This window comes from Dermochelys coriacea, chromosome 3 (assembly GCF_009764565.3).
Source record: "Dermochelys coriacea isolate rDerCor1 chromosome 3, rDerCor1.pri.v4, whole genome shotgun sequence".
Taxonomy (NCBI): Eukaryota; Metazoa; Chordata; order Testudines; family Dermochelyidae; genus Dermochelys; species Dermochelys coriacea.
In genome coordinates, this window is record NC_050070.1 from 205,704,437 (window position 1) to 205,717,294 (window position 12,858).

Sequence of the window (12,858 nt, forward strand, 5' to 3'; positions counted from 1 at the left end):
AAACTCTACCAGTGAGGTTGCAGGATGGTTTCATTGATAATATCTTGTGACCAGTTGTTATAATTCTCCAAAATATTTAGCAGTTGTGAAAATCAGGCCACTTATATAGCACCCTAAACGTGAATTTAGAAGCCAATAGCCTGATTATCAACAATGCTCCCTGTTCAGCTCCTATCATGTGCGGTGGGAACTGTAAGTGCTCAGAACTGCTGAAAATCAGGCCACAAAGGGAAACGATGCTAGCATAAGAATTGAAATGTGAAAATGACAACAGTTAAATGGCACAGTATCATCCAAACTCGCACAAAGTCAGGAAATACAAAAGTTACGTTTCCCAGAGCAAAGCTGCATTTTGCATAAATGTTGTTTTCATCTATATATTACTGTCGTCTTGGTCATGTAGCCTAAAATAAACTATTCCCTACTAAAGAGGGAAAGGGGAGAGTGAGATTTTCTTGTGTTCACTTTAATACGTTTGTAAGGTCAAGTCAGCGTTGTGATGAGAAGATGAACATTTGCAATTCCAGAATTCGTGTGACTGTAACTAGGCATCATTAAACTTTCCTGGCTGTATTTTCTTTTGCCGTTGCATGCGTGTGCCTGCGTACTAGGTACATATTTCATGTGCATAGCTAGCCCCTCCCCCTGAGACTTCCAGCAAAGAGTTTGCCTCAACTTGTTTGTGCTTTGTAATTTCAACACTGCAAGGTCAGCCTTCTGCAATGTATGAAAAATAGCTTGTCTTCAATCTAATGCATACCTCAACACTCAGGCAAGAATAAAAGCAATGTAATTGACAGTAATGATGTGTGAAACCAACAAAGGCTGCTTTGTAACTTCTATGGCTTGAGAATAATGAAGCACGAGAAAGTGGCTTTTGAACAATAAACCAGCAACCCCATATATTGTAAAAAATTACCTACTAAGGGCAGAAAGGTAAGCATGCAACATCCCAGCCGTTTGATTTATTTATTTGTTTATTTTTAATTCAAAGGAAGAGTGGCTATGGAAAGCCACTTTGCTTCTAACCTGATAGTGTTTGGATTGTGTATTTCATTTGCAGAACAGTTGCAAATCAGTCAGGGGAGCGGGGATGGGGTTTTTTATTTTTTTTTTAAAAACCTTCCAGTGTTCTTTCTGCTCACAGGGCATGACAGCTTTCTTTTTGGATGCTTCTCAGCATCCTAACAGTGGCCTGATACAGTCATACCATTTGTGTCACATCTAGAATATTCCTTAAACTAGGTATATAGCAAGAAACTCAGACAGAGTTAATTAATCAAAACTCTCTGGTACCTGTAAACAAGGTATGTATTACTATTTCGTTCTGGTTCCTTCTCTCTTCCATCACAAATGTCTTCCATGGAAGGCTATTCTTCATGGCTACAGAACTACAAAAGTTCTGTTCCTTGGGATCTTCACTCCAAAGTAGTAGGATATTATCATTCCTTCCTGGGCCTCAGGTTAGATTCTATACCACAGTTGCCCAGAGTCAAGCCCAATCCTCGGCAGCTCCTTGCTATCAACAGGGCTATGTCAATTACCATTTGTTAAATGCACATAAAGGGGAATGGGGAGAAAGGAAAAACAGTTAAAATGTTTAACCCCTCTGCTTGACATTTTCTCCTGTGGTATTAAAAAATCTTGTTAGGTCAAACAGAGTCAGATTTCAGTGGGAGCACTTGTTTGGTTCTTAAAATACGTAGCCTGCCTTCCTCCCCTCTAAGACCCCACCTCCACCTAGAGACAACCACCTGATAAAGAATACACTGTCACCTTAACTCTGCCCCACAAGGGATGCTGGCCTTCCAGACCCCCCTACCCCAGAAGCAAGTGGGTGCTGCCCCAGAATTATACCAAAGGGACTCTGATTACTTTGGTGGTAGATAGTTCGGGGAAGGAAGTGGGAGGAAGTCTAGCCTCACACTGAAGCAGAGTGAGGGCTGTGTGCGGTCTATAGTGTGGTTGTGTGCTGATGGGTGAAGGAATAAAGAATGTCCTGCTAGGTGGCTTTGCTTTTGAGGTTTTTCATCAGGTTGGTTACATATGCAGCACCCTTAAGCGCTCCGTCCTGAATTTTAAATAGTATCACACAGTCGTGGAGGAACATAGAAGCCTCCTTATCATAAGCTCCCAGGGTGAAATCCTGGCCCACGGAAGTAAAAGGCAAAACTCCCATTTACTCCAGCAAGATGAGGATTTCACACACACACGTCTTTAGATGCCGTTCCAGTTCAGTGCTGTGCTCCCTACTTGAAATTGTACTGATCATAAATGGTACCTGTGTTGCACCTTCCTTTCACGAGGCACGTACCCGCTGGAATGAATCAGCCTCCTCACGCTCCTGTGAGATGAGTGAAGACAATGCATTGTCTTCAGGCCCATGCCCACGCAAGGTGAGTTAAGGACAGACATTAATCATGGCATGGTCACTTTTAGTGGCTGCTCTGTGATTTGAAGTGAACCAGTTTCTCTCTTGCCTTCGAAAGACTTCCAGCAAAGTCTGTCATGCTGATATGAACATTTATTTCACATTAACCATGAAAATAACTAGATGAATGGCATAGAGAAGAAAAGAGAAAAGTGGTCAATTTCACAAAATGCAGGGGCAGGCTAGTTACACTTATAACTGATCATTCTTGTTCTACCATAGGATGACCAGATGTCCCGTTTTGAAAGGGACAGTTCCATTTTTTAGGACTTTTTCTTATATAGGTGCCTATTACTCCCCCCCCAGTCCTGTTTTTTCACAGTCACTATCTGTCAGCTTACTCTACCAGTCATCTGAATGTTCCCTTAGCCACTTTTTCTATGAGATAAAATAGGCTTCTTGATCATTGAAAGAAGGAAGTAAATTTTCTTGGGTTAGAATAAATAAATCCTATATGATTATTGTTAATTTTGAGACATGAATGTGTAAAAACAAGAAATGTCCAAACATATGTAGGTCCCAGTTCAACAAAGGACTTAAGAACACAAGTCCATCCATGCTCAGCAAAACACATAAGTATGTGCTTTATAAGAAGTCCCTCTGACTTAAATCGGACTTAAGCACATGCTTAACGTCTAGCACAGTATGGGATCTTCTATAATGGATGATGTTGTGTGTGGAAGCTATCCCATGTTTGTTCTTTTAACAAATAGACTGTGATGCTCTCATGGAAGTGTATGCTCCACCATTGTTTTGCCTAACCATATATGTGTCTGTTGGCAAATAAATATGTTCCCATTGATATTAAGTATTTTTAAGTTATGGGTTTAACATTAAATCACTTAAAAATCCAGGGGTTAGATGTAAACTGGGTTGGCTTCATTAACACCAATGTTGGATCTATAACTCTTTTCCAAATAAAAAATCCACCAAGATCTTCTTTTAATTAGAGCTTGGCAAAACTACATCTAATTTCTCAAACTGTTCCAAAGTTATTCTTTGTCATGCATTAGAATGAAAAAATTCAACAATTCCAAATTTTTAAGGGACAATAGCCCAAATCCTCAAAGGTATAGGTTCCTAATTTCCACTGATACCCATGGGAGTTAGGCACCTAAATAACTTTGAGGATCTGGGCAACTGTCAAAGTTGTTAGGCAAAAACACATGGCCTATGGCTTATTTTCATTTTTATTTGCAAAGATGAGTGTGCGTGCTTGCGTGTCCTGTCACACCAAAACATCATAGCCTGAAACTATTGTTGGCACATAAAACCCTGGTGAGTATGAGCTATAACCCGTGGTGTGCATGATATATCACAGCCACATTATCTTCTGATAATCAATATTACTGGTGTACATTACAAGCAAAAGAGAGATTTGCTCTTTACAGAGTGTACAGGCTAAAGGAGGTGTTTCACTGGGGTTTCCCTTTCCTTTGGTTATTCTCTGGTACCATAACAGTGCTTTTTCATGATGGTGTTTTCCTAATTAAACTGTATCTCTTCATGTAGTGTAGAGAGGAGGGAAAACAAAGAGCCATGAAGCTTTAGAATGGCTGAGCTAAAGTTTTCCCCTGTCTAATAAAAGTTGAAACCACGTACAACACACAGTCATTTCCTGGGCTGTCAAATTGTAGGGTGGCTATGGAGTGAGGCTGCAGGCCCCATGGCCCAGGGAAGTACAGCTTTGGCACTGATGTGGTGGCGTGTTGTCACTCAGCTATTCTGGGAGGATGCCCCTGGTCCCAGGTTACTGTAAGCATGTCACCTATGCAGCTCTGGACTTGACAGGGTCACACTCTAACAACAGCCGTGGTCTGACACTGAGCCAAAGGGAAAAAACCATGGGGCCTCTTTCCTAGCTGTCAGGTAGCATAAAATATGTTACACAATGTGAATGTTCAGTAGAACAGGAAGGCTGGATGGCGCCAAGGGATGGAGAAAGCAGGCACTTTGGCAGAAGACTTCAGGATAAGCAACAAAGGAAGCCCAGCTATCTTCTTGACATTGTGTTGCCACAACATCTTGTCATGGCGCATTACAACGTGCTACCGTACCGCAGGCTGAAAACGATTTTGAAATGAGGCCTGTGGTTGGGGGTGACAGTGAGGAACCAGCAGGGAAGCCAGTAAATTGCAGATGTCCATTTAAAGTAAGAGTGCAGGGAAAGACTGGCACCTCTGACTGTGACCAGCACGATATCCACTGGCACTCTTTCATTCTCATCTCCCATCTCCGAGAGGCCCTGTTGGAAATAAGCTATGGAACATGACGGCCATCTAGTGGTGACTAGGAAAAGCTAACCTTGACATTTCTCCTTTAAAAAGTGACGCCAAGGATAAATTGATGAAAGTCAGATGTAACAACTTTTGTGACATGATGTTATTGTTACTCAGAAAGATACAACGCTTGGAGAAATACGTATTCCCTTCCCCGGAAGGTTTTGTGTGACATTATTGTGAGGCCTGATTTTCACTGGTGTTTTGAGTTCAGTTGGAATAGTAGGTGCTCAGCACTTATGAAAATCAGGCCCTGGGCCAGATTCTTAGCTGGTGTAAAACGCATGTAGCTTCATTAACTTAATTGGCGCAGTGCTGATTTACACCGGGATCTGCCCCCTCGCCCCCCAAAGGTTCACATTTATCACGTGATTTCCATGGGACACCCTGTTTCCCACATAACTTCATGTGTTTTACCTCCATTAAATCACTCACATCCTTTGGACACTTGCTCTGAATGCACCTTTTATACAAAAATCTCAGAGCACTTGGGTAAGACTGTCCTCCCCATGCCATTGATGGGACAGACTAGGGGATGGAGAAGTTAAATGAGCCCAAGAAAACAGCACCCTCGTGGTACTTAGGCCTTGTGCCTCTGTCTCTCGCTCTGATCATTAGATGATTCTGCCTCTCCTTGACACGTGTTCATGTAATGGGGTATTTTCAGCACAAATGTACGCTATCGCATTTCATGGATAACGTGCCTTTTTTTAATTTCTTCCACAGTTTATTTATGATGAAATCGTTTCTTGGTAAGTGTATCCAGCTGTCACTTTCTGATTGTATTGCAGGAGCTGAAAAATCAGGGTTAATGAGAGCAGAGAAAGCTAAAGTTCTGCAGAGCAATTCAGGCACCAATTTCCTGCTCAGCAGGAAACCCAGTTAGCAGGTGGACTGGCATAACTCATTTTCTAAGCTAGGGAGGAATGCCCAGGACAGGTTAATTCAGAACGTCCCCTGATGCAAGGAGGCAGCGGTGTCAGTCTGAATCCTCTGTCCATCCACATACACTCCCCCAGACGGCTGTGATGTCTACGTGGGCAGACTGGCAATACAGCATTGCCCTTAGTCAGAGATCTGCTGCCAGGGTGAGGTCAGAGTGACTGGGAGGGGTCAGTGAAAGCCAGAGGGGAAATGCCATGAAACATGAGCATTAGAAATGTCTTCCAACATGTCTTTCCTGAGTTTGTCTAAACGTTTGAACTTTTAAAAAGAAATTGAATGGGGTGTATCTTTATAATGATGATGTTAAAAATAAAATGACCTGAGATAGCATTAAAGGGGTACTATCCAGTTATAAATCGTATATTTATATTAATGCATTTACCTGTGTTATTAATAACACCGCAGCTTAGTAAAGCTGAAAATAGAAAAATCTAATTTACTTTCAGCTGTTTACTCTGTTTGCTTGCTGTCTATCTCTCAGATTGGACAATGACATTAGTCAGTTTAACTTTTGCTCATAGTCAGTTATACTTCATTTTCAGGTTTTCTATAATGTTTGGGTTAAAAATGTTGCAGGGAGTTGGGGGGCGTAATTTGTTCCCCCTGGGATGTTTACTTTTACAGTTTTGCAGAGATTTTTGTTTTTCTTTTTAAACTACAATTAAATTTGAGGGCAATTTAGACTTAATAGCTTCCTTTTAATGAAATACATCAACGGGGAAGCAGAGCGCTGGACTGTCAGAAACAAGGAAAGTGAATTAATATGGTCAGTGCTAAATCTAAGAGATCAAAGAGCCAGAGCTCAACTTAAAAGAAAATGAACAATAAGTCTTATTGTGTAGAACTATGGTGATGCTTATTGCTGGGGCTAGCGGTTTGTCAGAGTAAACTATACAAAATGTAAGGTCTGGTTGGTGGGGAGACTCTATAGTGAGAAGTACCAAAAGCCATGGGCTGTCTAATTTTAATACAAATGTCCTTTATTTTGTAGTAGAAACTGCTAAAAAAATCATTTCATAACATTTAACTTGCAGTTTAAACCATGCAAAGCTGCTTGTCCAGTGCCAGCTGGCTCAGCTGTGTAGCCGCAGCATGGAGAGAGAGCTGGAAAGAACTGCTGCTACATGTTGTCCACTCTCTTTTCTCAGCAGCAGTAGCACTCTTAAACCAGCTCTGGAAGCTGAATGGGCCTGATTCTCCATTGCCTTGCACCATGTGTCAACATTCACACTGTGCAAAGTGGGCATAAAATATCTCCACCCGCTCCACTGCACCCATGCCCCAGACTGCCCTTCCCGAAATGTCCAAGTTGCTTAGTGCTTGCACAGCTACATGTTATTTTTGTACTTGATTTTGATTTTTTTGCCAAGCAGGATCAGAGTAGGATTTAGAATCCCCCTGCTTTGTGCGCAGCCTACTTCTTAACCCCCTTTCTGGATATGCAGTACAACATCCAGTGGATTGAACATTTCCATGTGGCTTTACTGAATGACTAAAGCAGGGAGTGCCGTCAGGCACAGGTGACCTCTCTCTGCTCTCCTGTGATTTGTCCCTCATCTGCCTTTGTTTGCAGGTGGGAGTCCCTAGTCCTAGTGCTGATGTACTTCATTTACATCCTGATCATGAAGTAAGTCAAATATGCGCTTGGCCTATTTAAAATGCAGGGCTCTACTTTGTGATGTGCTTTCAGAGTCTGCAAAGTAATTCAAGAGCAGTAAGAGGCGGAGAAGGGTTTCTATAATGCCATCTAGCCCAGGTACTTCTCTAGCTCCCATTACATAGTGTCTGAGCACCTGGCAATCTTTGATGTATTTATCCTCACAACACCTCTGTGAAGTAGGCCAGTGCTATTATCTTTAGGGTATTGGTGGGGAAACCGAGGCACAGAAAGACCAAGTGACTTTGCTCATGGTCACACAGAAAATATGGGGAGGATCAGAGAATTAAACCCAAGTCTCATGAGTGTCAGGCTAGCACCCTGACCCCTGAACCATCCATCTTTTGACCAAGAGGCTGATTCCACTGACATGGCTGGATGGTGTAACAGAATTACAATCTGTATTTGTTTTAGCATCCAGGATACTTTTTACACATGATGTTTTATGGGCATTCATGTTTGAGGACACAGAGATTGTTTTGCAAGTAACTAAGCTAGAGCTGTCTTATTCTAAGGCTAGATTTCTTTAAAACCACAGGGCCTTCCTTGCCCTCTAGTATGCTATAGTTTGGTCATTCGTGGTCTGGTTCAAGAAAAGACGGGCTGTTGGGAAAGCTGCATATAGGGAACAGAGATACAGCAGGTGTTTGTTTTCTTTGCATAGGTTTAATTCCTCCTTACATCACTGTTTTGAAAGGAAGACAAAAAATGCTGCAAATATGGTTAACGGATTATCAAATAACACAGAAATGGATGATAACAGCAATTGTGACGCCACAGTGGTATTACTAAAGAAAGGTAACTGTTCCAGTAAGTCATGCTGCTTTTTTGTTTATTCTGAATAATCCTCACTCACGTTTGCTAGTAATTAAACTACACAGGATGGTTCTGTATTGTCAGGGATTGAGATGAAGGGGAATATAGAAGAACTGGCCTGTTTGTAATCCATACCACCAGATGGCAATGCAGTTACAGTGGATGCAGGTCCATTTCCAGTTGTGTGCCTCCCATCCTTAGAGAACACTTCCCCTGAAACTTCTTAGTCTAGGATTCCCTTCACTGGGGCAGTGCGCACAGAGACATGCTCCCAGCAGAGAGTGAGAGCAGTTCTACAAATGATGCAGTTCAGAATTCCCTACAGAACGCTAATTACAGTCGTCATCCAGTGAGCACCATAGAAACGTAGCAGCAGGAAAACAGCTCGAGTTTTTCTGCTACCCCCAGTTAAGGTAAGGAAGTGGTCACTCATGCACTTCCTTTCCTGACCCTAGAATTGATTTGCAGTTAGGGAGCTATGCATGTGCTCTTGCCACTTCTGCAAACTGGGGTTTTCCTTGTATTAGACAGCTCTTTCTGCCAGCTAAAATTACTGCTCTGGATCAAGATTGAACTGCTGCTGCCCTTCTCAGTCAGTTCTTGAGTTGGTGTAAATTGGTATTAATTTCAGTGGAGCTACACCAATTTACAGCAGCTGAGAGTCTGGCCCATTATATTTACAAACCTCTGTGTGGACCCTCTCATTTCAGATCAGGGTTTGTCTATATGGGAGATATTTCCAGTTATACCAGTATAATTATACTGCTATAGTTATACCAGAATGACTCCTTCTGTGGACATTCTTATTCTGGAATTAGAGTGGCTTTTTTTTTTGCCTTAACTTAAACATCTTCCAAACTGACATAAGTTTAAACTGGAAAAAGGTCACTCTAATATAGGGTTGCCAGGCATCCAGTTTTTGACCGGAATCCCCAGTCAAAAAGGGACCCTGGCGGCTCCGGTCAGCAGTGCTGACTGGGTTGCTAAAAGTCCGGTCGGAATCCCTTCCCGCACCCTAACTCCCTCCCAGAGCCACACCCCAAACCCTCTGCCCCAGGTTGGAACCCCCTCCCACACCCAACCTCCCCCCCCAGCCCTGAGCCTCCACCTGAAGCCCGCACCCCCTCCCACACATCAGCCATGAGCCCCCTTCCACACCTAACCCCTGCCCCAGCCCTCAGCCTGCTCCCGCACTCCAAACCCCTCGCCCCCAGTCCGGAGCCCCCTTCTGTACCCCAAGCCCCTCAGCCCATACCCCCCATCCGGAGCTCTCACCCCCTCCCACACCCCATTGGGGGCCCTAAGCAGGAATATCCACCCCCAACACACGACACGTGCTAAAATAGTGAATAAGGAGCCCCCTTTGAGCTGCTCAGGGCCCTAAGCAATTGCTTAGTCTGCTTATGCCCAGCGCCAGCTCTGCCTGAGAGCCAGAGGCTGGAGCACAGAGGAGGGAGAAGGCAGGACAGGGATTGGGTCTTCTCCAGCTGCTCAGGGAGCAGGATCTTAGCATATGCACAAGGTGCCTCAGGCAGACTCATCGCTGAATTTGGTCAGCTGGTTGGACCATTAGCTTTCCTGGCTTAGGCTGGGTACTGAGCAGGATGAGACAGTCCCTCAGGGAGGAGGGGCAGGGCCCAGCTGAGGTCTGGATGGAAGAGACTTATTTTTCAGTTTATTTGGACTCAAGGTAGAACCCCAGCAAGGGACTTTTGTCTTCCATCTTTGGACTGTGTGGCGTTCCTTAGTGACTCTAAACCAAAGGGGAAATTGTGGTATGGTATTGCAGAGCCAGTCCCCTCTGGCCCAGCGCGCACGCATACAGGCCATGAGGGGGTGCAAAGGAGACAGCTGATCCTGTTACATACTGGTATAAAAGTGCTTATGCCAATATATTTTATTCTGGTTTGAGGAAGTGAAATAAGCAATGCAAGCATATAATTGTGTCTGCGCTGTGGCCTTAATCATCATAGCTACTTCTGCAGAAAATCACACCCCTTACTGACATAGTTAGGCCAGAAAAAAATTAAGCGTAGACCAGGCCTTAGTCATTCAGGTAACCAGCTGACATCAGGATTACTAACACAAATAAGAGTTTCAGTTATGGATTCGTTTACACACACTTCTCTACAAATAATTCCTTTCTGCGTGACATTTCTCATGTCTGAGTGGCTTTTTTATTTTGAAACTTTGTGGTTACTCGGACAAGTCTTTTGAGAGAAGAGATGTTTCTTCACTTTTTGAAAATTGTTTCAATGTTTATCTGGCAACTGGCCACTAGTAGCCAAGAAATGACTGACTGAAAATCTCCAGTGTTGTTTCACATGCTAGTCTGCAGTATTAGCTCACATACCGCATTGTTTTTACCAGCTTAGACAGTAAACTCTTTGGGGGCAAGGACTGTGGTTTTTCTGTGTTTGTAAAGTGCCTAGCACTAGGGAGAGCTGTTTCATGACTAGGGGTCCTAGGTGCGACAATAATACAAATAATACATATGAAGTTGGAGTGAAACTCTACTGCAAGGAGAAAAGGAGTACTTGTGGCACCTTAGAGACTAACAAATTTATTTGAGAATAAGCTCTCGTGAGCTACAGCTCACTTCATCCGATGAATGAAGTGAGCTGTAGCTCACGAAAGCTTATGCTCAAATAAATTTGTTAGTCTCTAAGGTGCCACAAATCCTCCTTTTCTTTTTGCGGATACAGACTAACACAGCTGCTACTCTGAAATCTACTGCAAGGGTCTCAGATTTCTAGTCACTTTCTGAGCCTCTGCCTTTCTGGACCCGGTTTCTGTATTTTGAACTGTGAAATATTTTTGGGTCATTTTTATTAATTCCTGAGTTCTGCCCAAAAATTGAAAGCCCCGTGGGCCTGCTGCGTTTCTCATGAGCAGTCTTGAAATATAGGTTTGACAAAAGTTTCAAGAAACAACAGTTCCGCCATTTTGGTTTATACTAGCATAAAAATAACACCTTTTCCCACTTCAGTAAAAACAAAGAAAATACCCAGGCAAAATGTTTCCTTAATGAGCTAAGGCTGAGAACATATTGTTCTTTGTGGCAATATCTATAAAATAACAATAATAATAGTTATTAATTGTGGTAGCATGTTAAAGCCCCAGTTATGGACCAGAATCCATTGTGCTAGGATCTGTGCAAACACAGAACAAAAAGATGTTCCTTCCCCCAAATAGCTTATGGGATGTTGTTGTTTGAGTTCAGAGGGATGAGGATTTGACCTCAGCCATATGGTACAACTAGAGTGAGCTGAAATGCCTTCTGTTCGTGTCCTTCTTCTCTGGCCGCTTAGGATAGGTTCTGCATATTGGGTCAGCAGCAGGTGAGTTGCCATCACAGAACAGCAGTGCCTCACTTGCTCTCAGATTTGGTGCCCCTTTCCAGCACTGAGCGCACTGCCCAAGGATCTAAGAACCTGCATTTAGTTTGCCCTATTGCGCTACAGATACACAGCAAAAGCTACCTGCCCCAATAAATGATGAAATGGTGGATGAGGATTATATCCTCATGCAAGTAAAGATTATGCTTTTGGAATCAATGCAGCCAGTACCACAGGCCTAAGCACCAGATGGCATCTACTGCAGTGGTACATCTGCTCTTTGGAGTGTAATCATTGTGTGTAGTAACTGTGTGATACATTCTTGAGAGTAGGTTAGATTTTGCAATGAAAAGCCTCAATGGTGGGCCAAGTGAGAGATTTATTTGAAAATCCAGTTGCTCAAGGACAGAAGTGACTGAGAGAAGAGGCACTTTAGATGCCAGTGTCTGAAATTGAGTGACTCACCCTGGGCCCACGAATCTTTATGATTCACTGAATTCAACCTTTTGAGAACCATGTACTGTGGTGTGGGAGCTAGCGGTCATCTTTCCTGGACCACTCTTGCCAAATGGTTCCTAAGCTCCTGGGGGCTAGGGTGCTGAGAGGAAAGGGTTGCTCTCTTATGGGGTGGTTTGCAGTGTGAAAAAAAGATGGAAAACCTGTTGATCTAATGCAAAGTTGACTGTTCAGTCTGCTAGTTTTGAAAAGAGGGAGGATTGTAGAACTCTTTCACTCTGAGAGGGGCCACTGGATCAGCAAGCAAGGTACCTCACTCCTTTCTCTGTGAATTCTCTGCAGGGAATTTCCATCGTAAAGCCTCGGTGATCATGGTGGACGAGCTGCTGTCTGCCTACCCACACCAGCTTTCCTTCTCTGAGGCTGGGCTCCGGATAATGATAACCAGCCACTTTCCTCCCAAAACCCGTCTCTCCATGGCCAGTCGCATGTTGATCAACGAGGTACGTGTTACTCCTTGCTCCTCAGCCTGAGTCTGTGTCCATCCTGAACTCATCTACTCCCACAGCAGTCTTCAGACTGAAGGGAGACTGACCAGCATTCTGTGCTCTGATGGAGTTTCTCATCTCCCTCACCCCGTCCAAGTATGCTGCTAAGCCATCCCTTGACACTATTCCCTGATGAGATACCTGAAGAGAACGCTTTTTCTATACAATGTACCAGATCGCACTAAATGGCAGAAGGGTTCCATTCCCTCCCCTCCAGCTCTGCCCCAAGAGAAGATGCTCCCAGACACTGGTCTCATTCTGATCTCACTTACACTGGTTCTACAAACTCTGTAATTCCATTGACTTCAGTAGACTTCAAATTTACACCAATGTAACTTGGATTAATATCTGACCTGTGCTTTCGGTGTTTTAGATTCTGTTATACTCA

The 12,858-nt window shown here is 43.4% G+C and overlaps 1 protein-coding gene across 2 annotated transcripts in view; it reads left to right on the top strand.

Moving 5' to 3' along the window:
• The window catches only part of SLC24A3 (solute carrier family 24 member 3), a 343,630-nt gene that overhangs the window by 290,452 nt on the left and 40,320 nt on the right, over window positions 1–12,858 (top strand). The window contains exons 8-11 of one of the 2 annotated variants that reach the window (XM_038397467.2): window positions 5,437–5,462; window positions 7,229–7,282; window positions 7,977–8,110; window positions 12,265–12,425. In XM_038397467.2, the coding sequence (XP_038253395.2) occupies window positions 5,437–5,462; window positions 7,229–7,282; window positions 7,977–8,110; window positions 12,265–12,425 (375 nt within the window). Of the gene's footprint in view, window positions 1–5,436; window positions 5,463–7,228; window positions 7,283–7,976; window positions 8,123–12,264; window positions 12,426–12,858 lie in introns of both variants that reach the window. The other variant, XM_038397466.2, reaches the window with a different exon arrangement.